The 26,999-nt window shown below is 35.8% G+C and overlaps 1 protein-coding gene across 1 annotated transcript in view; it reads right to left on the bottom strand.

The window, feature by feature from the left end:
* Window positions 1-4,140: 4,140 nt before the first annotated feature.
* The window catches only part of LOC150096331 (netrin receptor unc-5 homolog), a 50,127-nt gene continuing 27,268 nt past the window's right edge, over window positions 4,141-26,999 (bottom strand). Inside the window, exon 3 of the mRNA XM_090409034.1 lies at window positions 4,141-4,439. Coding sequence (XP_090265160.1) covers window positions 4,141-4,439 — 299 coding nt within the window. The remainder of the gene's footprint in view (window positions 4,440-26,999) is intronic.

Genomic DNA, 26,999 nt, shown 5'->3' on the forward strand with positions numbered 1-26,999 from the left:
ACAACACACAAACCTTTAAGGGGGGGGTGGAGTAATGACGGCAAGGTTATTGTATTATAGTCGAAGATCATCACAACAAATATCGGTAAAGGCCAAAAAAAAAAAAAAAAAGAACACGGGGTAGTTAGATTTATCGAACGGTAACCAGTTTAGGCTCGTGCAGCATAAACAACCCAATGACACCGTTGAATATGTACAAGTGTGATAGACGATGAAAGTTGGGCTTCTACGATTTATATTGTTCAAAGTATCTTCGGTTTTTGTAAAGGGTAATTGGAACTAAGGATAAATTTGGCAAGATTCCAAGTTAGCCCTTAATGGTAGGCAACGTTTGGGCCGTAAATCTTCGACGGCTGCATCCCGGTCATAACTTTATAACGTTATCTGTGCATTTCTTGTTCTTTTAAATCAATTATCCCCTGCTGCCAGAATGAATAGATCATCTTAATAGGGCTTTCGATTCTGTCTGCTTCATTAACTTAGGTTTTATATGTTTCCTGGTTTGTACGGTGGTTAAATTGGTTTTTCGTAGCAGCAGGGGGGGGCGGGGATGCACTTTTTGGTAGCTGAAAAGTAATTGCTTGGAGATATGTTTTCTACTGTAGTTGTTTGTTTTATTTTTTTTTTTTCTACGATGAATTTGTGTATCTTTTATGATATATCAATATGCGAGGTTGATGAAAATGACAGACAGACATATGTTTGTAAAAAAGATGGGAGGGGGGCTTAAATAAACATCGTCAAGATGGATTTTATCCCCAGAGAGAAGAATGAATAATGATGATGTATTAGCTAGTAATATCCCCACCCACAGAGACATGCATCGTTTAATTGCCATTCACAAGACTTAGTTTAAGTTGATGCAAAAAAAAAAGTTTGATTTCTTTTAAAAATTTTAACAGATGTCAAGGATATAGCTAATTACTTGGGTTTTTCCATTGTATAAAGATTTTTCCATTCATGTCTTTTCAAATAAATGTCAGTCTGTTCATTTAATAGCATCACACACACATCATTAAATTTTACCATCCATTTATACTCGGAAAATGATGATTAAAAAAAGTGTTGGTAAGTTTAAAAAAAAAGAAAGTGACATATGTTTGAATATATTCATTGTTACTGATAATCTGCATTGTTGGTCGCGCGTTTAGCAATTGTTGAAAACCACAGTATGTTTGTGAAAACGGAAATTAACAACTTATAAAGAAATGTATAGTTTAGTAGCAGAAATAGACATTCTCTCCCCCCCCACCCCACCCCGATTACTGATTTTTGTAAACAGACCATTTTTTTTTTTTTTTATCTAAACCCGATCGTTCATTTATTTGCAAGAAAAGACTTGCCTGAACATTGACTAGAGCAGTCAGCCCTCTGGACCCCATCTCCGATACATTGTTCTCCACCGTTTAGAGGTGCTGGGTTAGTACATAGGCGGGAGCGTGTTTCAATCCCTCGACCACATCTGGTGCTGCAATCGCTCCACGGACTCCAAGTGGACCACCCTCCGTTAACTGTCAAATGACAATGATCACGTTTTATAAACAAACAAAGATTTAAATCAGGAGGAATCAAAAATTATCCAGAAAAAAAAATAGCGCAATTTTAAAAAGCATACAACATGCAGATAATAAATATTATTAGAATGATCGCAAGTACTCGGTATTCTACTAGAAAATAGTTTTTAAGTTTTTAAAAAAAAAAAAGAGGGTGGTCTGGTGGTATGTTCAGGGAATGCTCTAGGTATTCGCTGTTTATGAAGGTAATTTCATCGGTTTTCTTAGGCACCTCTTTATCGCGTTGGAAGAGATGTCTTTTATAACTTCCGCACCGTTTAGTTGTGGGGTGAGGGGGGGGGCGGTATGAGGAATGTTTTAGCTGATTCATAACGGAGAATGAGTCGTGTACCGATCTTCTTGACTGATGATTGAGTATATTACAGCTAATAACCACAAATAAAGTCCTGGAATTGATGGAAGCCCTCATAAAATGGGAGACCTCGCATTATTTCTGTATTTATATTAAAAACCCACAAAAATTTCGAAGGTTTTGGGACAGCATCATAAAATTCGCATTCTTCTGAAGGTGGGGACCCTTCGGCTTGAATTTGGGATGTTCAGATCCATGGCAGGTTTTATGTCATTTAAGAATAATCTATACATAACTCGACTGTTTTTATATATAAGAAAAAAACGCATTATAATAAAATATAAATTATAAGTTGACATTAATATATAAATAGAGGTGTAAAATGTTGATGAAACTAAGGCTATTGGGCGGATATGTAGGTATATGTATTTGTGTGTTGATAAAATGAAATACTTCCGTTTCCAGAGGTAGAGTTATTGGAGATAACAAGATTTGATCCGGTTCTTTCCTACTCGTAGTTCTACTCTATACAATGCTTAAGAGTTAATTGGAGATAGTAATATTCTTGCTCCGGTAGATGACAGTGTTACTTATATTTCTGCTAAATAACAGAAATAATATTATTATATTATTTGAAGGAAAAATGTATTTTTCATAACATTTGAAGGATATCCTCCCAAAGTAAAATGGTGTGTGTCAGCGCTTTATATTTTAGATGTTTGTGGTACATCATGATGACGCATCGTCTGCTATGAAAATTTTAAATTTTTGGTCGAATGCGTTATGCGGTTAAAGCGAGGTAACAAACAGGCTTTAAAACGATTTGAGTTACTTCTTCAATATTGGCAGATGAGAGGGTTAATTCAAATAATCGGCTATTGTTATCCAATAAATGGTATTTGGTTTATAGACAGATTTAATGCATTCAATGGACTTATAGTACAAATGTAATATTTAAGAAATCTATTCGTGATGTTTTTATGATTTCTGGTCGTATTATACTGCTCAAATGCCAGATGGAGTAAAATTGTGTATTATCTATGTATAATCAAAATTAGCAATTTTTGGCACTCCCTGCGTATTTTGACGACGACATGATTTTTAAAATACGATTTTTTTTCCATAGAGCATTCCCCAATTATTTTTTTAGGTAGTTTAAAGTAAGCATGTGCAGTATATACCTAACATAACTCCGATTATAAGGAAAAGTGTTGTAAGATCATTGATCCTATCCTCAGTGTGGTCATAAATTTGTCTATATTGATTGGGAAAAAAAGGGGGAAGCTATAAGGAGGGTTGTCCTACAATTCATTTTTAACATAAATATCGCTCATGTCGTGGGGGGGGAGGAATTGCACATGCCTAGCTTAAGTTAATCAAGAAGAATGGTTTATATTTATCACAGTTAACATATTCAACTTGGACATGAAGCTCCGTCATCTAATACCAACTCATAGCAGACATCCATGATACTTTATAGGTTGTGATTCCCCCCCCCCCATGCATAAATCCATACTTGTTTTTCAATTAGTTCTGATTTCCTGACTTAACTATAGGTTGAAAATATGAATAAAACCATCCAAAGTCACCGCTTCGCGCTTACGACTGACTCGCCACTTGAAAGGCCAATCAGAGAATTAAAATTAATTTAGAATGACCAAGACAGCCAAACACAAAACAAATAGTGACATCATGCTCATATGTTCATAATACAATTAAACCACTGTCGTTTGTTTTATTTTTAAATCATATTTATTCTCCTATTACCACCATAAGGGACGCAAAACTATGCGTTCATAATGCGGCTGGTGGGATTCGTCTATTGCGTTCTTGCAAACTTAACCTCATTGCATGGCAATACTGAGATCAACTACATTGTCAAGAACTACTCAATTATAAACAGAACTCGCTGTTACTATGGAAACATGACATCAAGTATATCTCAGTCAAACAAACTATCATATAGACAGACATGTTAATTTTTCTCCTCTTTGTTGACAAATATATATATGGAAATAAATAAATAAATAAACATCCTCTTATTGGCATATCTCTAACGGAGCTTTGTGTTCAGGTATAACTATCGTAAATGTTAAAAACATTGTTACGCAACAATGAGTTTCCATACCAGACCAAAAATGACAATTAACCATTAGCATGACGTCACACCACGATTGTGACGTCATCGAACATTGAAGTCGGTTTTAATCTACTGTTCAGTTATACGCCTGCGTATGAAATCTAATCGCAATTAAATGTATGCGTCCATTATGATTAGCGCCACCTACCGTAAACTGTTAGCACAACAGTATCACTGAGACGCTGTCCAGCAGTATTTCTTGCACCACAAGTGTAATTGCCCATATCGGAGAGACGGATTTCACTGATTATCAGGTTCCCCTCATCAGCGATTTTGACATTTGAGTCTTTTTCGGGGTCCACACTCTCGCCGTTGTGCAACCAGAATACTTCAGGTAGTGGAATGCCATCTGGCGGCGTACACAGGAGTGAAATCTGACCTTCAATCTGGATGCTTGCACTTAAGGGATGACCAAGGAAGTGTTTTCTTAAATCTGTACAAAGAAACAAGCTATATGTATATGGGGGGAAAGAAAATTAGGGGGGGTAAGGAGAGAAAGGTGTGAATCGAGGCAGAAAACATTGATCATCCAAATGACGGTTATATTTCCCGCTTGTATAAATCTATTAAATATTGATATATTTAAGGATTTATATTGTGCTCGTTACAATTACCATTAAGAATCGGGGGGGCGGGAGATTAACTGGTATTAGATAAAAATTCTTATTCGCAAATAGACAAAAAAATATGATCAATGGGAATCTATGAAACAATACAGCCAGCACTGCTAAATAAGTAGCGCTCAACTGCGTTGCTATGGTTACCAATAGATGGAGAATACTCTTCACAGTTGGCATTAACCGGAATAAAAAACCATGGCGAGAGTTTTAATAGTTCAAACCGTCAAAGGGAAAAAAAAAAAAAGGTTAATATATGATTCATGAAAGCTTGCTATGGTATAGCTTAACGTAAGAAGAGAAAACACTCTAATACACTAATAATCTATTAAATTACGTGGTTGACCAAAATATTATTTACTAACTCATAAATACACTCGTACAAACAGATTACAATTCCCCTTCTTACAATAATAGCGACAATCCCACTCCACTTTGCAACTCGTTGCAAAGTATAGCTTGTCTATCAACTGTATGCAAATTCTTACCATTTTCTGATATCTTCGTCACCGCTCCAGAGATACTGATAGGTCGATAGTTGGACATGTCAGTCTTTGCACCCTCTTATGCAATAGGATTATCATTCTCTCCTTCCGATGGGATCTTTCCAGAGCTGAGACCCGAGTTATACAAACATGACAAGGGCCTTGCAAGTTTGGCTGAGCCATTCCTTCAGCGCACGCGCTGATATCCCATCTGTGTGTCTATTGCTTAATTAGATTCTACTCATTTCATAACTCCTCTCACTCTTATTCTAACAATATTTCTTCCACATCATCTAAATTAAAATGTTAATAAAAATTGAAATTAAGATGAAAGTAAAGTTATTAAATATTTAAATAATTAATACTTAAAATATTCTTTTTTTTTTAATGGATATCCACTTTTAAATTGCGTATATTTGCATAAATAGTATTTGATCAATTGAAATCGATGCATAAACATCTGGAATTACGTTTTGGGGGGGTAACCCGCATTCAAAACAGGATAGAAGTGTTCCGTACAATTTAAAATTGTCCCTCATTTGTTACGAAAAGCAAACTCTAGTGATTAGTCACCATTTTTTTGCAATCATCTTAGTCTTCCGTGTGTGTGTATAGGATTTGCCTCCTTTCATTTGTAATTCGACCACCGTCTTTAATCCCAGCATCCTTAAATTCCTGGCCACTTGACACTTACAGTCTATTTGAAGCCAGTCAGTGTTTTATAGCATAATAACAGAGTGCAGGACGAACAAATGTTTCACTTTATTGGTTCACCGGAGCTTTAAATTGACCTAATACCGCAATGACGGAAGATACGAATGACTTTTCGGCACTGCAGTTGAGCAGGAGAAGGTTTGAATGCGTTTACGAAGAAAATTATGCCTCTGGTTTTCCTAACAAGCCTCTTTCATATCGTAAGGAAGAATTCCAGGAATGTTGATTGTGATAGGAAGACCAAAGAGGCTGGAAATATTCTGTAGAAAAAGAAAAAACAAACAAAAAGATTTGGGGGGGGGTAATGATACTATTAAAACTGACTGTAGAGAAAGGGGTTGGAATAAAAGGAAGCCATAGTACCTTCTCTATTATCAGGGAAAGCTATTTGTCTTTTGTAGATTCTTAAATATTTAAGTGACATTTCCCTTGTTCAAATATCCAGTTATTTTTCCTTAATGCATAAGCTTCACAAAATAAATGACAATGTTAGATAATTCAACAATATTTTGGTGTATTGTTTAACAGATAATTGTTAGATAAATAACAATTAAATTTAAGTTTTAAGTTGAAACAATGCCGATAATTGTTGTATAATTAAAAACAGACTTAAGTCTGAAATTCACAATTTGTTTATTCGTTCATTATTGCGTAAAAACTTTTGCTTGTTACGTATTAATGCGTGTTATTACGTAATCATTACGTAATATATATACGTAATTATTCACAATTTGTTGATTGCGTTTTATTATGATGTAACAAACATTTGTTTATTACGTAATAATAAACACTATTCCATTCTTTATATATTTTTTTTATTCATACGTAAATAAAAGAGGAAAATTCTTATAAAAATTATGACAAAACTGGACAGTATTTTAAGTAAAAGTAATCGAAGTAGTACTATAAGCCTCGAGTACTCGAAGTATCACTTCAAGAACTGAAAATATTTGAAACAAATAGAATTTTACTTTTGAACAAAGGGATTATAGACCTTGATCGCACTGGTTTGGTACTTATGTGGTCCATAATTCAACTAGTAATGTAAATATTAATTAATAAATAAAGGCAATGTACCAAACCGTAGAAGATGGTGTCTTTTAAACAAGACAGCTCGTGCGAGAGAGTTATATATTCTCTACAAATTACTGATGGTTTCAAAACTTGTTTAACGGACTGCATACTTGATTGTAGTCTATAGAGTTCGTAAATAATTATGATTAGAACACATCAACTGTAGTTGTAAACAAGTCACTGTTTCTTTTTTGTGCCTCGCATATGATCAGTATTTATTCGTTTTGTCATGAAACTTAATATTTAAGCTTCTGTGAAGAAGAAAAAAATGCTGCATTCTATATTAAACTGAAGACGTCGCCATCATCTAAGATACGGAGGAGAGTAAAAGAAAAATGTTCTCCCCCATAATAGCATTCAGGGACTACTCTAGACTTGTTGCATTCCTCTTTTGACATTCTTCCACGTGATTAGTCTGTTGCGAATGTAAATTGAACGAAGAAAAAAAAAAAAAGGATTGCATGGTGATCTACATTACAACGTAAATAAAAGTTAGGCTTAGCTTTCCATTATAACTTAAAAAGCAATTAGGCCTATTTTTTTGTGAATTCGTTTCTGTAGAATTTTGAACCGGTCATGTCCTACCCCGGTTTAAAAATAAATAAAGAAATGTAAAGATAAATAAAAGTAGACATTTGCGTGATTGTCATCGTTTGTTCATAACAAAGAAAATAACACCGAAAAACAAACAAAAAAAAATGAAATTACGGCAGTCAAGTCATGATACGACCATTTAAAAAGCCAAAGCATCCTCAATTAGTGTTAGACAAGTCTTTTAAGTGGTTTCTATGAAAGTAAAGAATGTCAGTGGAACCTCTGACATGCTGGTTGTAATTGTTTTCATCATTAAAAACGTCTTCGGGAACAATTGGAAGCATTGAGGACTGGTGAAATGTAAACGTCCCGTGTTTAGACACACGAAGAACCTACAAGAATCAATTTCACGATGGAGAATGCGAAGAAAAAGACGCGTGGTAATTTAATGTCCCTGGTCTAGGATGAGGGGAGTGGGGGGGGGGAAACGATAGTAAATGAAGTCGAGGGCGTTAAGCACACCGCGATGACAACAATGAGATTCTTCTCATGTAAAAACACGTTGGTGGAACTGACCGTAAAAGAGGGCGGAAATAGAACGCCCAAGTCATGTGCCCCAAGGAAAGTTTGGGGAACAATAGCTGCACTGGGAGGGATGTGTGAAGGGGGAAACTTGAGTCTCAGTGAAAGGTCGTGTTTATAAATTGCTCATTGTTGCCAGCTGAAGAAGTTACTTATTTCTGTTTCTTGTCGGCTTTTCTCCCCCAAAAAATACCGTTGCGCACGAGCGCACAAAGCATTTCTTAGAGAATGCGAACGCTTTACCTTTTGATCTGTGACCATCAGGGAACGCGTCAACATCAGGACTGGAAGCCTCCTGGGAAACTGCAATTGTTAAGCCTAACGCTATGATACTTCTATTTGACATAAATCTCGTAAGGTTTGCATTATGACGTCTGTTCGTATTTAATCAGACAATGATATGCAGAATCCAGACTTCCCGTTATATATATAATATAGCTTAAGTAAGATTATAACTTATATTCATACCTTAATTGAAAATTAATGTCTAATAATCTTTCCTAATAAGTTTGTGTTTCTGCTACAGTAGAGCAGTTAGATTGAAAAAACAACTGTAGATTTAAATTGAAAAAAACTGAATTATTTTCAATAGTATAATTCTTAAAATTTTATGTAAGTATAATTTTTAGACAAACAATACAGTAGCGCATTTATTCGACTGATTCTTAAGCTAATAACACACGTAGGCTAATAATACAGGCTAACGATTTATTAGGATAACACTGGTAGGCTAACGATATTGGCTAAAGAATTATTAAACTAAATATGGACTACCGCTATTAGGCTAACAATTTATCACGCTAACACTGTTAGACTAGCAATAAGGACCAAGATATGAACTAACACTTTATTAGGCTATCAACATGGACTAAGAATTAGGCTAACAATTTATTATGTTAGCGATATGGACTATGAATTAGGCTAACAATTTATTAGGTTAAAATAATTAGGTTAGCAATATGGACTAAGAATTAGGCTAACAATTTATTATGTTAGCGATATGGACTAAGAATTAGGCTAACAATATAAATAATTCATTATGCTAAAATACAGACTAACAATTTATTAGGGCTAGCATTATAGATTAATACATTACGCTGACAATTTATTAAGACTAACAATATTAGGCTAGCACTATTAAGCTAACAATATAGTAACACGATTGTTGACTAAGTCATTGTTGTTCTAACAATATAGTAGCTTCACAGTTAAATAATAAAACCATAATTTTATATTTTTATTTCATGATTTCTTTTATTTAACAGTCACTATTGTTAAATAAAAAACATCATCGGTAGATTAATTAATAGAAATTACACGCAATCTACACAATGCAATATTTAATAAAACAGCATTTCAACTAATCATTCCCAGAATCTATATAATTAATAGCGTAACATTTATGTCAGTAAGCGAGCGGTCTCGAGACAATCACTGGAATGTTGACGAGTTATTTTTATGCAACACATCCGATACAAGTATTTGATCATTTCAATAGGAATTGTTATTAAGTTTTGACGTAATGATTACCACACAATAAAACCCCCAAGATACAAAACTCTCCTGCTGCGACTCCTTTCTTGAGAATCTTCAGATATCAAGTATGTTTAATGAAGGCATTAAAACTACATTTCGAGGGTTTGTGCTAAGCATCTATTAACACTTTGGAATCGCATCGCAGCTGTCAAAAATACCGACGAGAAAACTAATTAAGAACTTATTCTTTGAAAACTTTCCAAATGCTATTGTTTATCGAACAAAATAACTATTAGACACCCTGCTGGATTCCCTCCACGTGTCTATTGTAAGTAAGAAACGCAAATGGACAAGAATTTCATGAAAATTCCAAATCGTTCTGATAACATTGAAAGTCTAACGTTAGGAGAAGAGAAAAATAAAACGAAAATCCCAATCTGACATTTATTCTTCTCTCTATTCCGAACCTCTACCCCCTGTCGTAACCACAAGTTACAAGAGAAGATAAACGATGCCCAGCAAAGTTATTATGGTTCAGGGCCCATGTAAAAATTGCGAACTGCAGCTGGGAAAATAGCAATTAAAATTGATTTTTTTTTCGAGGGTGGGGAGAGTAGGGGGTAAGAAGGAAATAAAATCATTTAGTTTGTAATCACTCAGGTAATCTTTCTCCCCCCCCCCCTCTATGACACGAGTGTGGATATTTTATTTAATTTTATATCCATGTATGGAAAGGTCATTTGAAAGAGTTATAGATGCTCTCATGGTTGTTATAGCAACGGTGGCATCAGACAAGTAGCTCATTGTACGCAAGAAAAATAACTGTAGCGGCGGAAGATAGGATTTGATATTGTTGTGAGGGGGAGAAATTGGGCCCTGGATGATTACATGAATAAGTGATTTAATGTTCTGTGAAACTGGGGAAGGATTGGATAAAAATAAATAATAATACCGTTCGCCAGGAGAATGATAAACAGCAGGGGAGTGGTCTGTCATCCGGCACATGCTACTAATAGCCACAATACAGCGAGACGGAAGAATATCAAAGTGCATAAAAAATGAATTGAAAGCGGTGCATTATGGGAGGTACAAGAACCGCAAAGAATAAAAGATTAAGCTATTTTGTTTTCTCTATTGAAGCCATTTTATCCACTTAAGAGCCCTTTGTATCATGCAGTAATCAACCTTTCTATGACCAAGCGGTATTATTCAAAATAGTAGACGATCCCGAGGCCGTTACTCCGAAACGATGAATTAAGTGCGGAGGGGAGGTTGCAATTTTTACCTGAATGACAGCTGACGCTGTATGAAAAGAGATTAACGCACGATCTCAAACCATGAAAGTGGGTGGTTAGACGTTATGTTGACCTTGATTTGCTAGGACGACAGCTGGTCGGTAGCATCCGTTGTCTATTTTAACGACTAGTGTTTAATATCGCGAATGCGAATCCTCTCGTACGGGAAATTCGTGTTGAATGTGACTTGAGGAAGCATTGAGTGAAAAAAAAAATCAATAATATAATTTATTATCATCATTTAGAAATAGGAAGAAGTTTCTTGCAACTGAACTACTCAATTTTTTATTCTCATCTCTTCCAGAAAAAGGTTTCCAATGTTTTTCTGCCTTTATAGCGATTCCTCGTTTAACGAAAGAGATCGTCGAAAAGTGATTCGCTTAACGGAAAAGGTCATTCAATGAAGATTACCTTCAAAAAATTTGCTGAGTTATTTCACTATAAATATGGAGTCCTGTTCGCCGTAAAGGCTTTCTACTTATATTGAAAACTTAAACTATTTCTTTCTTCAAATTGACAGAAGAGATATTAAAAAAAAAAGTCACTTGAATATCACAAAAAAAATCGTACTATAATCCGAAAGGCATTATCTTGAGAGATAGTATTTCAACTTTATTATGGTATATTAAAAGATTTATCTTAAGATGGACAGGCAGAATACTTCAATTCATAGTGATCTAAGAAAGGATTAGTTAGTTGATTTACTGTCGAAGCAACTGGCCATTTGTCTATTTATCTGGGATAAAATAACCGAGTTTCCGGGAACGAAGAAACCCTTTCATCTCCGTATGAGACGACTTATCTTCAGCTGAAAGCCCTTATAAAGATTCTCATCCGATACGGGATTTAAACGCCAGTCTTTCCGATCAAAGGGAAATGTCGAAATCGACCTTGCTACAGAGACTCTCTAAGACAGGGCAAATAATACTTATTATCAAATGGTATTCGAAAATTTTCCCAATATATTAATTCTTTTTTATTTGCTATTAACTGTTTGGTTAACCGAGGAGATTGATTATGAGGTTAAGGTTTCGATGCGGTATCTGTTCTCGTCATCCTTAAAGGTTACCATTTGTTTGTAGTATCTGTTCTTGTCATCATCAAACCTTTTAGCTTTGGTTTAAAATCTTGTAAAAATGAAAGTCAGTTTTATTAAATATGTACGATCTTTACAAACAGTTTGAGAAAACTGATAACAAAGAAAGTGGAGAAAAGTCATATTTAACACCTGTAATCACACACAACACAAATAGCACTCGAGTGTGCATATAAAAAAAAATTTTTAAGTTTAACAGCAGAACATTAAAAGTTATACCATTTTGTATGCATGAGAGTATAAGCCATGACTAAAAGGCACTGGGCTGACATTGATAAAGTCATAAGTATGTGTGTGTGTGTACGTGGATAGGACAAGTTTTGAAGCATTGATAACTCGGAACTTAAGTAGTGGTTCACGGAGAACAAAGTGTACCAAGTTAACACTTACACTCAACTCTCTCTCAAAGATGACCTATGTTAGAACAGCTGTTGTGAATATTTAAGTGTGGCGTCATGCAGACGCTAGAAAAGATAAAGAAGAGACAAGCGCCAGAGAAAAGGGAAAGCGATGTCTACTTAGCAAAGAAACAAACAAACAAAAAAAAAAAAAATGCTAAAATTAACCTTTGGAAATCTAAGCGAGGGATCGGAACCAACACAATACGCCGTGAACTGCACCTGGCATCACCATTAATATACAAATGAATAATGAAAGAAAAACAGTGCAGTGGAAATAGAGAGACAGACGACAGTCTGTTTAATTGCCAAAGGAAACACATTAAGAACTCCTTTCCAAGTGATTGTTTTCGGCGTTCGCTACTCTCCATCATCTCCCCCCCCCCTCTCCCCTTCATCAGACTTTCATCTTGCATTTCAACTTCTGCTGAATCAGCTATCCTGCACCGGAAGTACTGCTTCCCTTCATAACGGCTTCCGGCGCTCAAGTCGACGGAAGAATGTGGGTTGGAGGGGGGGATTAAATTTTTCTATCGATTATTACATTTCTAGTAGGGATAAGTGCTGACTGGATAGTAAGCGACAAATGGGGAGGAAATGGAATAGAAGAATGATAAATTAAACCTCAGAAAAGCTATAGAAAGTGAAGAGGCCTATCTAGTCTAGTGGGTAATGGTAGATACTTAAAACCCATTTAGGATTTGTGATTTGCTTTAAGCCTTACTACCATTGTGTGCTGCATCATGAAAATACCACCGCTGATTTCGAAACAGAAACGACCAAAGATGGATGGAGAAACACTTGTCGATTGGAATTTGAAATGTGTACAGATGAAAAACTGTCCGGCTTCAAGTTGCAATCGAATCTTCTCTTCAATGGTGCGTTTTTTTAAGTGCGTAGTTATTTAGGGTCTGTATAAAACATTCTAAAAGCCAGGAACTTAAAGGATTTTTTAATCTTTTATCTGATAACACAGTCTTATTTACAACTATTTGTAGTTTGTTCAAAAAAAAAAAAAAAGAAAATAAAAAAGAAAAGAAATATACAGACAGATCGCAGCAAACTATGTCATCATAAGTATTATTACGCAATACAGTTACATAATCATGGTTGAGATAGTCTGTACATTTCTCTTGCAACGCTTGTCTGCGCATGACATTATTCACCCAACAATTGAAAGAATATACAATGATTTTACTGATCAACATGAGCAACTTCTAAAACTATAGTTCACCTTAAAGCCATAGGATGGCGCTGGAGTATTACGGAACCGTTATTGTGTTCAGCTAGCATTGAACGGAAGTAAACGAGGTTGAAATGAATACAGGGAAGCATAACATCAAGAGAAACGGTGCGCAAAGAGGTAAAGAGCTAAAGACAGTACAGATATTTACTGAATGAGGTTACCGTAGCTTTCATATACTATATTGTGGTGCTATGCAACTGCATGAGCAGGCTGGAGACATTCCTCAAGGGGAGGGGGGGGGGGGAGAATAGCAAGTAGATTGTGTTGCTATTGGCCGGTAGCTGGTCTGCTCTTGACAGTTGCCTTCAGATTGATTATTGGGCCATAGAACAGGGATGGTTTAATAACGGGGTTCCCCGCTCCCGGCCAGAAAAGGATCCCGGCATTAATCTGGGCCTCTAGGCGTGGCAGTTGTCAAACGCAGAACTCGGCACTCACGCTTGTTCTGTATACGTGTGGCAAGTAGGGGAGAAAAGAGAAGTTGGGGGGGGGGGGAGTTGACTTTGCCGGAAGCGGATGACTTTTTGACGACAGCAATATCAGCATGCCATTTCAAGTTACTATGTGCTTTCAAGGATAGGGGAAAGAACAGTGATAAAGGGGGGGGGAGTAGGAGGGAGGCCGTCGGCTGTATAAGCCGTCGTTTTCTTTACGGGAGTAAATAAAAAGGTTCAAAGAACCCATCTTGTCTATTTAAAGCAATCCAAATTCATCATCATATATTTCTGTGGAATTTTACGAGCTTGTGGGGGGACAATTAGACCCCTGTTCCCATAGCTTTTTACATGTCTCGCATATTTCCGTAACACTCTGCAAACATTTTCTGTGTGGGTCTTCTGTAGTAGTTTGTGGTTCACCTAATCACCAACACATGTCTCCGGTTACTTTTTTACTATCGCAGGAAATTAGAGGATACAAAATTAAAGGTTTGTTCAGACAGTAACTTCGATGCATCTTTCTGAAACTCCCGGTAGCAGATGGCTAAGGAGTGTGCATGAGTGGTGATGTATTAGGGAACTAAAACAAAGTGACAAACGCAAGGCTGGTAAGCGCGTTTGTATGTAAAAAGGAGGTCGAGTGACTGTGAATAGCAGACTTTTTTTTTTTAAATATATATATATATATATATATATATAAAGAAAACTGGCATCACATTTGAAATCTGCAAGTAAGCAAAAAATTTAGAAAAGTCTGCATTTGATAATTAAGTTATCTCCGAGATAGGGGAAAAGTAGTGAAGCAAGATATCAACTTCTCATGCACATTGATTTCACTTAGAATCCCTTCAAATATGACCATTCTAGAAATGAAATTTAAAAAAAAAAAATTCTATATTCAGCATTACTTTGTTAACAGTAAATATCTGAAATCTCTAATACAATCTCGAAACATATTGACTAAATAAATTACCTTCTCAACTTGCTATATATATATAATAGAAATCATATTAATAAAAAGGTGTACAATAAAATTTTTTATATTAGATAGAATTTCAATATTTATAATAAATTATTTGTATATATATAATATTCTATGATTTCCTTTCATATTATATTCAAAAAAATCAAATTTTTATCAATAATTAAAAATAATCCGTGTCATCTTACATCGAAGTTGCGTAATACGTATTTTTATCTCACATAGTATAAATACACATTTTTTTTTTTTTTTTTTTTTACTAGATGGATGAAGCAAGAATGTTTTCATATTCCCCGTTATCTGTAGAAGAAAATGTATGGATGGGGTAATATAAAACTATAAGCTCTGATCATGGCAGGAGGGTAACAGCAATAGCCGAGCCTCAGTTAAAACTTCATTTACCCATACGACATGCATGGGCTACAATGGGGATTTTTAAGTAAAGCTCTGTTTAAAAATTAGAACGATCCCTAGACCACTCCATAGTGGCCGAAAGATCGTCCAACTCAGCGTTGGATCACTGAGTGATACGCTCACCCTACCAGTGAGCAGAGCCGTTCATATTCCAGGGAAAGGTATCCACCGACAAGGCTCCACACGGGCCACGCCGGAAAACACCCTCCCCGGAGACTCAAAATGCTCTCTCAGGGCAAACCCCCTGAAATCTAATGCCTCCCCCTCACCGGGAGCAAAATTTCGGAAGAAACCTAAGAGAGCGAAACTCTGCGTCCCATTTTAGTTGCCTCTTACGATATGCACGGGCTAGAGTATCGCTATTCTTAGTACGGTCACCACACGTAGTCACAAAAAAAAAAAAAAAAAAAAAAAAAAAAAAAAAAAATTCCTTACATGGAATAATTATATTACTAATAAAAAGGTGTACTGGTATGTCACCTTTTATATATTTATTTATTGATATTTTAATAAATAATTACAATATATAAATTTGGATTATTAATTTTTATATTATTTTATGCCGGATAATTATATTGTCCTCATATTATATAACAGGATTTACATTTTAAGATAGTTGAGGATAAGTGTATTTCGCTGATGCTAATCTTGAACTCAATGGGCAAAAGAAAAAATTGAATTCCACGTCCCCATAGTACAATAAGAAGAATTCTGAACAATTCTAATCACAGTCGGAAACAATGTACAAAAGATGTGCGCGCGCGCGCGCTCACACACACACACACACACACACACGCGAGAGAGAGAGAGAGAGAGAGAAACATTTGTCAACTAATGTTTACGATATCCGGATGTAACCCCACGGTCCCCTGTCCCACTCCCCTTACGATGAGTGGGAGGAGTGACCACAAAGAAAACATTTTTCGATAGCTATCATCTGTAGTGTTAGCGCAAAATAAAAAGTCCCCTTCTTACGCGCGTGCACGTAAATCGTCTTCTTGTGACATTCTGAAAGAAGAGTTTTCCATTTCCACGATGACAAGGTCCCTTTAAGCCACTTTTGAAGATTAAGTCCGGTCTTCAGTGATGAGTTATTTATTTATTTCTGAGTCAGTCACGAAGATGCCTTCGTTGTACTAAGCGGGGCTTGTCAACCCCGAAATCGTTATTCTTTCTTATTGCATCCCACTTGTGTTCTCAGCGAAGACATCGGAGGACTCAGTAATGGCATTAGTGTGTCCTGTAACACGCCCCTCAGTCTTCCATAGGTCACATTAATCATTTATTTGAATTCCTGTTTTCCGGTTCTGTTGAAGGCTTTAAAGGAGCGATGTATTTAATTCAGCTGTCAGCCCTGAGTAACGTGCCACAGGTTAGCAGAAGATATTTGTGTAAAAATCAGGACATTTCTATTGTTTTTCAACACAACCAGTAGCAGAGTAAGTATACGCAACTTCCAGTAAGTCGCAGAAGCAGAGAAGAATATTTAAATATGGCTGCTAGCCACTTTTTGATGTTACATTTTAAAATATTAACATTTGGGATATAAACTGGATACAAATATTTTTATTATTAAGTTACAATCTATATTTTGATCGCCTTCTTTTTTTTTTTTTTTTTTTGGTAATTTGTGTTTAGAATTGAATATCAAACTGCATTCACGAGAACTCATCCACCCAACAGCACAATCAGGCAGAAATGAATTTAAAAATAATCGAAAAATGATACGACCGATAAAGCCAGTCATAGGAAAAGTAACTACTGAAAAAATGTGTACCGGCCTGGACGTCCATATACGCATGCGTACGTACACAGTTATACGGATGCGAAGTGTCCATTGAAATCAATCAATGTGTATATATATATATATTATAGAAAAAATAAGCATATATTTTTGATATCGTCCAGGAATAGCCGTTCTCATTGTCGTTTTTGCGCATGCGCACTAGTGACCTTGAAAGTGAGGAAAAAAACGCTTGGAGAGACTTTCTCTCAACTGACGTTTAGTTTAATAAAATATAATAAGTGGTTCTCTCATTATAAGCCGTTATTTTTGGATATCTCTAGCCCATATTTGATTTGTGTGGCCCATTGGTTGGTTACGAGAAAAATAAGCTAATGAAAGAAAAAAAAAAAAACTAAACTTACTTCTTTTATTGCCAAATGAAGAAATGGTGGGGGAGGACAATAGTGTTCTGGGTGGCTGGATTTACGTCCGAAGCAAGTCAGGTTATGGGGCCAGTGCATTGTCAATTAATTGTGGGTGTTCTGATAGATTTGCGTGTTTTGTGGGATGGGAGTGCAAAGCTTAATAGCGGGGGGAGAATGCTCAGTGACCTCTCCGTTAATGTCTTCTAACTATCCTGTACATAATCCCTAAACAGTAAATCCACACGATATGTCCACTCTAATTTAGTGGACATATCGTGTACGGTGGAAGTCCTTACGCACCCAGTGAATGAGGGAGGGAAATGGTCGTCATTTCCCCACTGCTATAAATTATATTCAAAAAATAGCATTTGACTTTATTCCAGTAATAAACAGATGGTTCGGAATAACCATCACTTCTGTTATTAAAAAAAAAAAAAAAAATGCTGAATATGTTTTGAAATATTCAGCATTTTTCAAAACGAATTTAAATTTATTTAAACGAATTTTTTTTAAAAAGAAAAAAAAAGGTTTACATCTCTGTTACTCCATTTTTGAAGATAAAGCTCATACTTAAAAGGTAGACGCGAATATGGAAATGATGTTAGGAAATTTAAAAAAACAACAAAAACTCCATATTAGCATTGTTGTCTAGTGACGTCACTTATTGTCATAGCAATTGAACTCAAAGCTTATTGGTTCATATACTGTATTTATGGTTTCATCAAATTCAAAGCGGTTATTGCTTTGTATCATTTCGAAATGTTCTGTCAAATATGTCCCAATCATAATGGTCTGGAGAATAGTCCGAGTACATTTTGAATTGGAGGAATCATATTATTAAAGTTACTAAAGCATATAAGCTAATAAATTATAAAAATAGGCCTAAATGGCCTCTCCTATAATTCATCCTTTTGGGGTGGATAAAAAGCGTTGGCGGATTTATTTATTTATAGTTAATTTTACTTTCTCAAATCAAATCCGAATTATTGTACAGAAGCTTTAAGAAACTAAATAATACAAAAAAGCCTTAGAAATTTCCGATTGTGTTTTTAAAATTTTCAATTACAAATCACGGGTCAGTCAAATGTTCAGTACGCTAGACAGAAGTTGCTCTAAAAAGGTGAATCCTGATGGAAATCCTTTTTCAGAATCTCCAGACGTAATTAAGAGCATCGTTACAGCAACCCTTACAATCTGGGAAAGGTGATGATAAATTAGCCTTGAAGAGTGATGAAGTTCTAGAAAAAATGCACTGGATAAAAAAAAAAAAATACAATAAATCTCTTTTTGAAAGGCGTTTAAAGATTAATATTTTATTATGTTTAATCGCTATTTTTAAAAGTTTTAATTTAGGAAAACTATGAATCCATCACAAGTGCGATCTATGAAAATCTTGCAATAAAATTTGCATATTGGTATAGTTCGCAATTTCTATCACAAAATGGACTTTAATTCTAATTTTGCCCGTTCATTTTATCACTTGTTTGAAACCTTGCAATCCTGAATAGTCTCCCATAACGTGACTGAGCTTTTTAAGAGTAACATCGAAATATTATTGCGTTAATTCCACTTTAACGATGCAATATATTCGTAGCACTTAGACTGTCTGTAATGCAGTGTATTCATTTTACATTTTTATGGCAGTGGGTGACACTTTAAGCACCGTAGCTTCATAGTTACTCCTACATGTGGATGGCGGAGATGGATGGAGAAAGTGGGGATCGTACGAAGTTGTAAATCCCCCCTTTTAAGACAAAGACTAGCAAGGGAGAGAGAGAAGTACTGCGGAGTGTTTTCTTAGTAAAGTAAATAAACCATTTAAGCTTTCAGCAGTGGTCATCTATTAATGTCTTGTCTTAGCGGGTTGCGAAGGAAAATGTTAGCATCACGAGTTATGAAAATCACGTGACTAAAGTAGTCTTTACACAAAGCGAATGATTATGAAAGATTGAAAAATTCCTGCTTAATCTCAAAACTAAATTTAAACTATTAAATTATATTATTATCAATTATTATATTTAGTTCTCAAAACTAAATTTATTAAATTTAGTTTTGAGAACTAAATTTTACATTTTACATATATATATATTTTGTGAGTTCAACAAACTTCATCATTGGCCTGTAGAGTAAGATAGGCTGAGAGTCAGCAAATAGTAGGAGAGGAAATAAAGATAGAGTGCATAGTGGTAGATTAGGTAAAAGAGGCCTCAGTTGACCTGTTTTCTCCCCCCCCTGGGGCGTTTCTAAAACGGTCGTTGATTTTTCACTTTAGAAAAAGGAAAAATCCTGAAAAGGAACACATGTAACAAACAGAAAGTATAACATAAGTATGAGAAAGCCAAAGGAATGGAAAACTAAATTTAGAGGTGGAGGAAGGATCTGGCCCGAGTGATGCAGCTCACAAGGAACTGCGCCGCCTCGCTGTAAGCTTTCGCCGCTCGGGTTCTCAGGTCCTCCCCCACCTGTGGGATCTAAAAACCAGTGAAGCTGAGTACAGAAAACCCACAAAGTGGTTACTGTATCTTTCTTTTGTTGTGGGCTGTTAATATTCTCTTGGCTACCTCACTTTCCTTGACCATGTCCAGTTTGCAGAGAGCTATAAAAAACGCCGAAACTGCCTCCTCATCTAAATCCATAGCTACATCAACTTGATCAGGGCTGATTTTGCTGATGTCATCAACGAAAAGGTCACCCCATTTTGCACTGACAACATCAGGTCCATGCTTCCCTGTAAGGAGGAGTTCAGGTTCTCCTAATTTTGCCATCGCTTCTTTGAATTTATCCGCCACCCCAGGGATACCTCTAATAAGAATGGCATAGAGTCTCCCTGCTTTTGCATGAGGAACTTCTGGGTGGGCGATCTCAGATAATTTAGCTGTTTTTGGTGTTATCAACTCTTCTTCTTGTGGGCTTAATGGCCGCTTGGAAGTGTTGGTATCTGCCTCCATCTTTTCTTCTTCCTTGGCTATATCTATATCAGTATTTGTAGCTTCTCTTTCTTCTACTGTAGTTATATCGACTGTTTCTTCTGTGTGGTTTTTACTGCTCGTTTCTGTTGTGGAAATTTTTTTTCCCTTACGGTTTTTCTTGGTTGTCTTAGAGGTGGAGGGATGGCTTTTTGTAGCATCAGGAGTGGCCTTTAAAGGTGGAGAAGCTTCCTGTGCTGTGCTATTTCTATTGCTTGGTGCAGTTGCGATTGCACCTCCCATCCTCTCTGCCAGGGTTCTTGATGGGCATGTGGCCCCGCATTTCAGGCAAGCTGCCTCACATTTTTCTTGATTGTGGCCTGCTTGGAGGCAGTTTTTGCACTTAACTCTAGGTCTGCCCCAAGGTGAGTGAAGGCACCACATCGGAAACACTGTTTTTTTACGCCAGGGTAGTTAATCATTACTCTGGCGGATCCGATAACAACAAAGTTGGGAACAGGCGTTTTCATCTCGAGGGAGATAATGACCGACTTCCATTGAGGGTTGTCTGCATCGTTCAGGACTTGTATGTTGCGTACAACGCCCCATTTTCCGAACACTTCATGGATGACTTTTTCGTCACTTTGTATATACTCCAAGGGGAATCTGGGGATTTTAAGCATTTTGATAATGCTCCCCACCATAAATGGAACAATTTCCTTTCCATTACATTGAAAGCCTTCGAGTAATTTGTCTCTAGTCTCAGCACTCCTAACTACAACTTGGTATCTGCCATCACCAAAGGGAGCGAATCCGAAAATCTGGTCCGCAACGACGCTGTCAATGAGGGCCTTGGCCAAAAGTCGGGGTCTCAGATCGGAGTCAGTCTCGATGCCGAGAGTCCGCGCGCGCGGCAAAACATTGGCCATAGCTGGCAAGGGGAGGGGGCCTAACTATTCCCACAACCAAGTGTTTATTATTGCCCAGGTCCGAGGTTTAGGAAGATCTGTAAATTTCCGATTGAATATCGTGAACACCGATGGGATTCGTACCGATATTAACGGTTAAGAACAGATACTACGAAATGCTAGAAAACTACACACTTGATCTAAGCCAAAAGGCCGAGAAGCAACTTAACAATAAGAAATAAGATATCTTATTTCTTTAAAATCATTTTTAGTTTTGAGAACTAAATTTAATAAATTTATTTAGAGAACCTTAGTCCTTATAAGGACTGGCTTAAAGGGGCGAAGCAAGAATGCTTTTCATCTTCCCCGTTATCTGTAGAGGACAGTGTAGGGATAAAGTGTTATTGAGCTATTAAAGCTCTGATCATGGCAGGAGGGTAACAGTAATAGCCGAACCTCAGTTAAAACTTCATTGGCTACAGCATTGCCATCCAAGGGTATTGAATTGAATGAATCAATCACCGCATCTCACGGTCGAACCGCCAACATCAAATTAATATATAATTAATTATATGAAAAATTTTACAAGGTGTATTAAATTTTTTAAAGATTTTTAAGAAATTAAAAATATTCTAAATATTTCTTAACTTTTTAGAATAATTTTAAGTTTAAATATATTTTTATTATAGAATTAATGCTTTAAAAATAAATTTTTGCTTTAAGATAACCTAAAATGTAATGAAAAAAAAAAGGTCAAATACATTCTCAAGCGTGCGTATATTCATATTTCAAGACTAACAGAAATAAAAAAAAATAAAAGTGCGATGAAACAAACAAGACTTATTACTGGTTTACTTAAACGAAAAATTCGATAGTTTTTTAATTTAAAAATCACCTACAAATAAGCAACTACGGATTACAGTTTCTCAATTTCCTGGATGCTACTTAGATAAGTTTCTTTTACATCTGTAATAAGACCCAACTAAGAATACGGATTTAAGAAGATTACTTTTTTCTTATTCCCGTAAGAGTAAGCCGGTAGTCTAATGTATAGAAACTGTAATTATCGTTACTTTTTTTTACTAGAAATTTGGCCCCTAGTTTAATTACTTGACCAGCATTTATGGCCTCTTCCTGATGAGTTGGTCATTAATTTATCCACATCAGATCGATCCAGTCCGTATATTGTGTTGCAGCTCGGCCTATTGTGAAGAATCTCTATTAGATCTTGTCAAATGAAGGTTTGCCAGCAGTTTCACGTGAATATGCCAAGATTTTTTCCAAGGAAACTAGAGTTTTCACCACGCAAACCAGGTAAATCCCCCCCCCCCCAGAATAAAATATGCAATCAACATACAATGCACCAGCCTTATAGCCTCAGTTGCTTAGGCTGTGATAGAAAAATCCCCATACTTTTCTCCGTACGCAAAATATATTTGTGGAAGAAATAAAAACTTTATGCAAATAGCACTATATATTTAACCAAATACAGTAATAGAAACTGAAGTATTATAAGTTGTGCATATTACTATTGAAGAACATTACCGAACAGTATCTTTTTAAATAAATCAAATACATCAAAGTTTTGAAACGACTCTATTTCTATTTAAAGATGCAAATTATCAGACCTTATATAACTTAAAAATGATTTATATCCTTAGGTGTAATAATAATAATAAAACTGTGGAACATCTAATCAGTGTCTGCAGCAAATTAGCTGAAATTGATTATAAATACCGCCATGATCAAGTGGCCAAAATAATTCATCTGCATATATGCAAAATATATGGCTTTTTTACATTTGATAACTGGTGGCAGCATAAAATAGAGACAGTTTTGAAAAACGAAACAGCAAAAATTCTCTGGGACTTTCGAATACAAACTGATCGGCATTTGGAACAAAATAGACCTAACTGTGATGTTAGGTCTATTTTGTAATCCAAACCTGTCGAACATCGACAGGTTTGGATTATTGATATCGCAATATCTAGTGATAACAACAAAGAACTGGAAAAAATTACTAAATATCAAGATCTGGCAATCGAAGTTGGCAGGCTGTGGCTTAAACACACCAAAGTCATCCCAATAGTTATCGGTGCAATTTCAAAAAAGCTGTCCAACTATTTACAGCAATTCAACATCAACGAAGTGACCCCATATGATATATAAAAACAAAACAAAACAAAACAAAACAACAACAAAAAAAAAAAACAGCATTACTTGGAACAGGCCGTATTTTACGACGCTACCTGACGGACTATTCTTAGATTCTTGGGCAGAATCTGAATTGCTCTCTATTACTACTCAAATTGTTGTTTATATGATATCTTGTTTTGACTGTGTATCAATTATGTGAATAAAATAATAATAATAATTAGATATATGAAGAGCCAAAGGCTTCATTTCGGCGACATATGACTTGTATAAGTTAAGGGATATTACATCCCATATCGCTTCTTAGCCGAATAAGAAACTCAAAGAGTTTCATGCCAAATATAGTAGAAACTTTATATAATTCACTCCTTTTGCCTCAGCTTGCACTACCTTTAGGGTCAGTTGCTGCGTATCCATGGGGGAGCAAGCTCCGATCGCTATTCTTGATATTTACCCATAATGTGAACTTAGCTCCTAGGAGCTGTATTACTGTTCTACATTATGAGAGAAGGTCACTACCCAGACCGGTTTCAACCTTTATTGAGGTCTCATCAGTGAGTAGGTAGACCTAATTAACACTCAATAAAGGTTGAAACCGGTCTAGGTAGTGACCTTCTCTCATAATGTAGAACAGTAATACAGCTCCTAGGAGCTAAGTTCACATTATGGGTAAATATCAAGAATAGCGATCGGAGCTTGCTCCACCTTAGACATGAGTTGCCTCAGCTTGCACTACCTTTAGGGTCAGTTATGCGTATCCAGATATTTTGCTTACGCTTGGAATCGCCGAACTTTATATAGTTTCTACTATATTCGGCATGAAACTCTTTGAGTTTCTTATTCGGCTAAGAAACGATATGGGATGTAATATCCCTTAACTTATACTACTACTACTAATAATAATAATGATAATAAGAGACTACTAATAATAATTTTTACTAATTTTTTGACTACTAATTTTTAAATCAATTTAATTTAAATCAATTATGTGAATAAAATAATAATAATAAGAGACATTTTTAAAACTGACAGGAAACAAACAACTCCAAAATCAAACTCCTTCTCCTCATCCCCTCCAACTGAGTACCCATTGATTGTTTGCTGTTTTCGGTATTTACGTTTAACCCGAAGTTAATTTACTGCACGGTCCGAATGCGTTAGGTGAGTCTCCGTCAGGTGTGACAGACACGTTAGCAGTTCCTGTTATCTAGATTTCCGCAGATTCCAAGCATTAGCAAGCACACGGTTCGTGTAAGCAGGTGCAATGGCTCGGTGTGGTTTCAGGTGCTAGCGACGTGAAGGGCGTCACTTCATTGACCTTATTTACTGTACAATCAACGTGTACGGGAGATCAGCGGGGGGAAAGGGGTTCACGCGATTTCCCCTGCGCTAATTTGATAACGCGAAATAGGCAGTCGATAGAGCAAAAGATAGGTCTTTGGGGAGCCGAAGATTGTTTTTAAGGCTATGATGAGTTCATCTGACCAACATTATAAGTGACTCTTAAGACTTCTTTCTGTCTTTAAGCATCTTGAATTTCTTTCATAAATATAAGTTCTTCACATGGACGCCTAGTACCGTAAGTTGCCACACGAGGGCGCCATACACGTCTTTTAAAGTTACAATTCATTATAACGTACTTATCTTTAAGATTTTAATATTTAATCAACTACTTCAAATTATTCTCGGACATGTCTTTAAATTCTTTAAGAACCCCGTATAATTAGCCACTAAGCTTCTGCCATATCGCCGGTTATGGAGCGAGAGATCTAATTTACAGTTATTAGGCTCATCGAGGTCAATGTCTTTGATGATTGAAGCTTTAAATTAGAGAGAGAGAGAAAGGGTGAATAACTGACCTGTGAATTAATAGCAGGTTTAAAAGGAAGGAACCTCGACTAAGGATAAAGTTAAGAAAAGTTGTATAATTATTATCATAAATATTCTTTGAAAATTAACTGCTCATTTACAAACTAACCCTAACCCATCTTTTTGCCTTTAAAAAAACAAATTATTTTGATGATAGAGCACAAAACATGCTTTCAAAGAGTTTGAAACAATTATAAAAATTGACAATTGACAATTGACATTTATGTCTTTAAGGGTGAAGCAAGATGCTTTTCATATTCCCCGCTATCTGTCGTGGTTACAGTGAGGGTAAAATTTACGAGCAGTTTGCTCGCCCTGAATGGGCATGGAGATTATGCATCGTTATAGGAGGCTAATATAGTTTTTGGTCTTCTATATTTACAATTATAAAAAAAACTTTAATGGTTTTATAAATAATATGTATATTTTAGAAACAGAAAGGTGTATTAAACTTCTAATTAATTTTTTATTTTTTTAAAAATAATTATCGAAATTTTGAATTTATATTAATTATAATAAAGTTTACAATCTTTTAATAAATAAATATATTATATAATGTTTTTTACATAGAATAAACAATCTTGTTCTTTCCAAGAGTTGCTATTTTCAATGGTTTTATTGCACGTAGAAATTCAGAAAGGTTTTTCACATTTCGCTAGGGGCACAAAGCACACAGAACAAAAAACAGTGTGTAGTGAAGAAAGACATTGTTTGTTTGTTTTTTATTATGCTACGAAAGCAAGTGCTCAAACATCAAACCACGGTGAGAGAACAAAGCAAGAAAATCCCTTGTAGTACCTGAAACACGTTTGAAAAAAATGCTGACACCTTGTTATATTTTGTTCTTACAGGAATGGTAGGAAACGCAGTGCACAACAGATAACAATCGATCGCGAACTGGAGAGTTAAAAAATGCAAGTTATCAAAAATTTTAAATAAAATTAATTATAGTAATATATAAAAAACTTTAAAGTAATATAATACATCAGTTTTATAGAAATAATTGGAATTAATTTAATTAAATTTAAGATAAAAGAAATTTATTTCCCAAGTCATTTATAAAGTGAGATATGTGGAATATGACAGTTTAAGACGAAAGGTTGGAGGGTAATGGATGGCAATGCTGTAGCCAATGAAGTTCTAACTGAGGCTTGGCTATTGCTGTTATCCTCCGGCCATGATCAGAGCTTTAATAGCTCAATAACACCTTATCCCTACACTGTCCTCTACAGATAACGGGGAAGGTGAAAAGCATTCTTGCTTCGCGCCTTTAAGCCAGTCCTTATAAGGATAAGGACTTCTTTTTAAAGAATTACCCTGGGAGGGTGATGGATTACAATTTCTAAGTAGCCAGTAGCCAATGAAGTTCTTTTTAAAGAAAAAAGGGTTTTCGGTGGCGATTTTGATGAGAATGGGCGTGTTACTTTAGACTGAGCCTTATTACATTGCATACAAGGTTTCTCAGTAATCTCACATTGCACTGGTGCCAACACAGTGTGATTCCTACTATCTCCCCCTCTGCACGAAACGTGCAAGAGGTCAAATGGCCGGCAGGATCCACCCGCAATGAGGACCAGTGATGGTATTAAGGTTTTATAGGGAGGTAGGTTTCTAAACTGTGGCCAAGTGAGATATTGATACTCCTTTTCCCCAAT

Source organism: Typopeltis vanoorti, chromosome 19 (genome assembly GCF_054136105.1).
Source record: "Typopeltis vanoorti isolate ZY-2024b chromosome 19, IOZ_Tvanoo_1.0, whole genome shotgun sequence".
Lineage (NCBI taxonomy): Eukaryota > Metazoa > Arthropoda > Arachnida > Uropygi > Thelyphonidae > Typopeltis > Typopeltis vanoorti.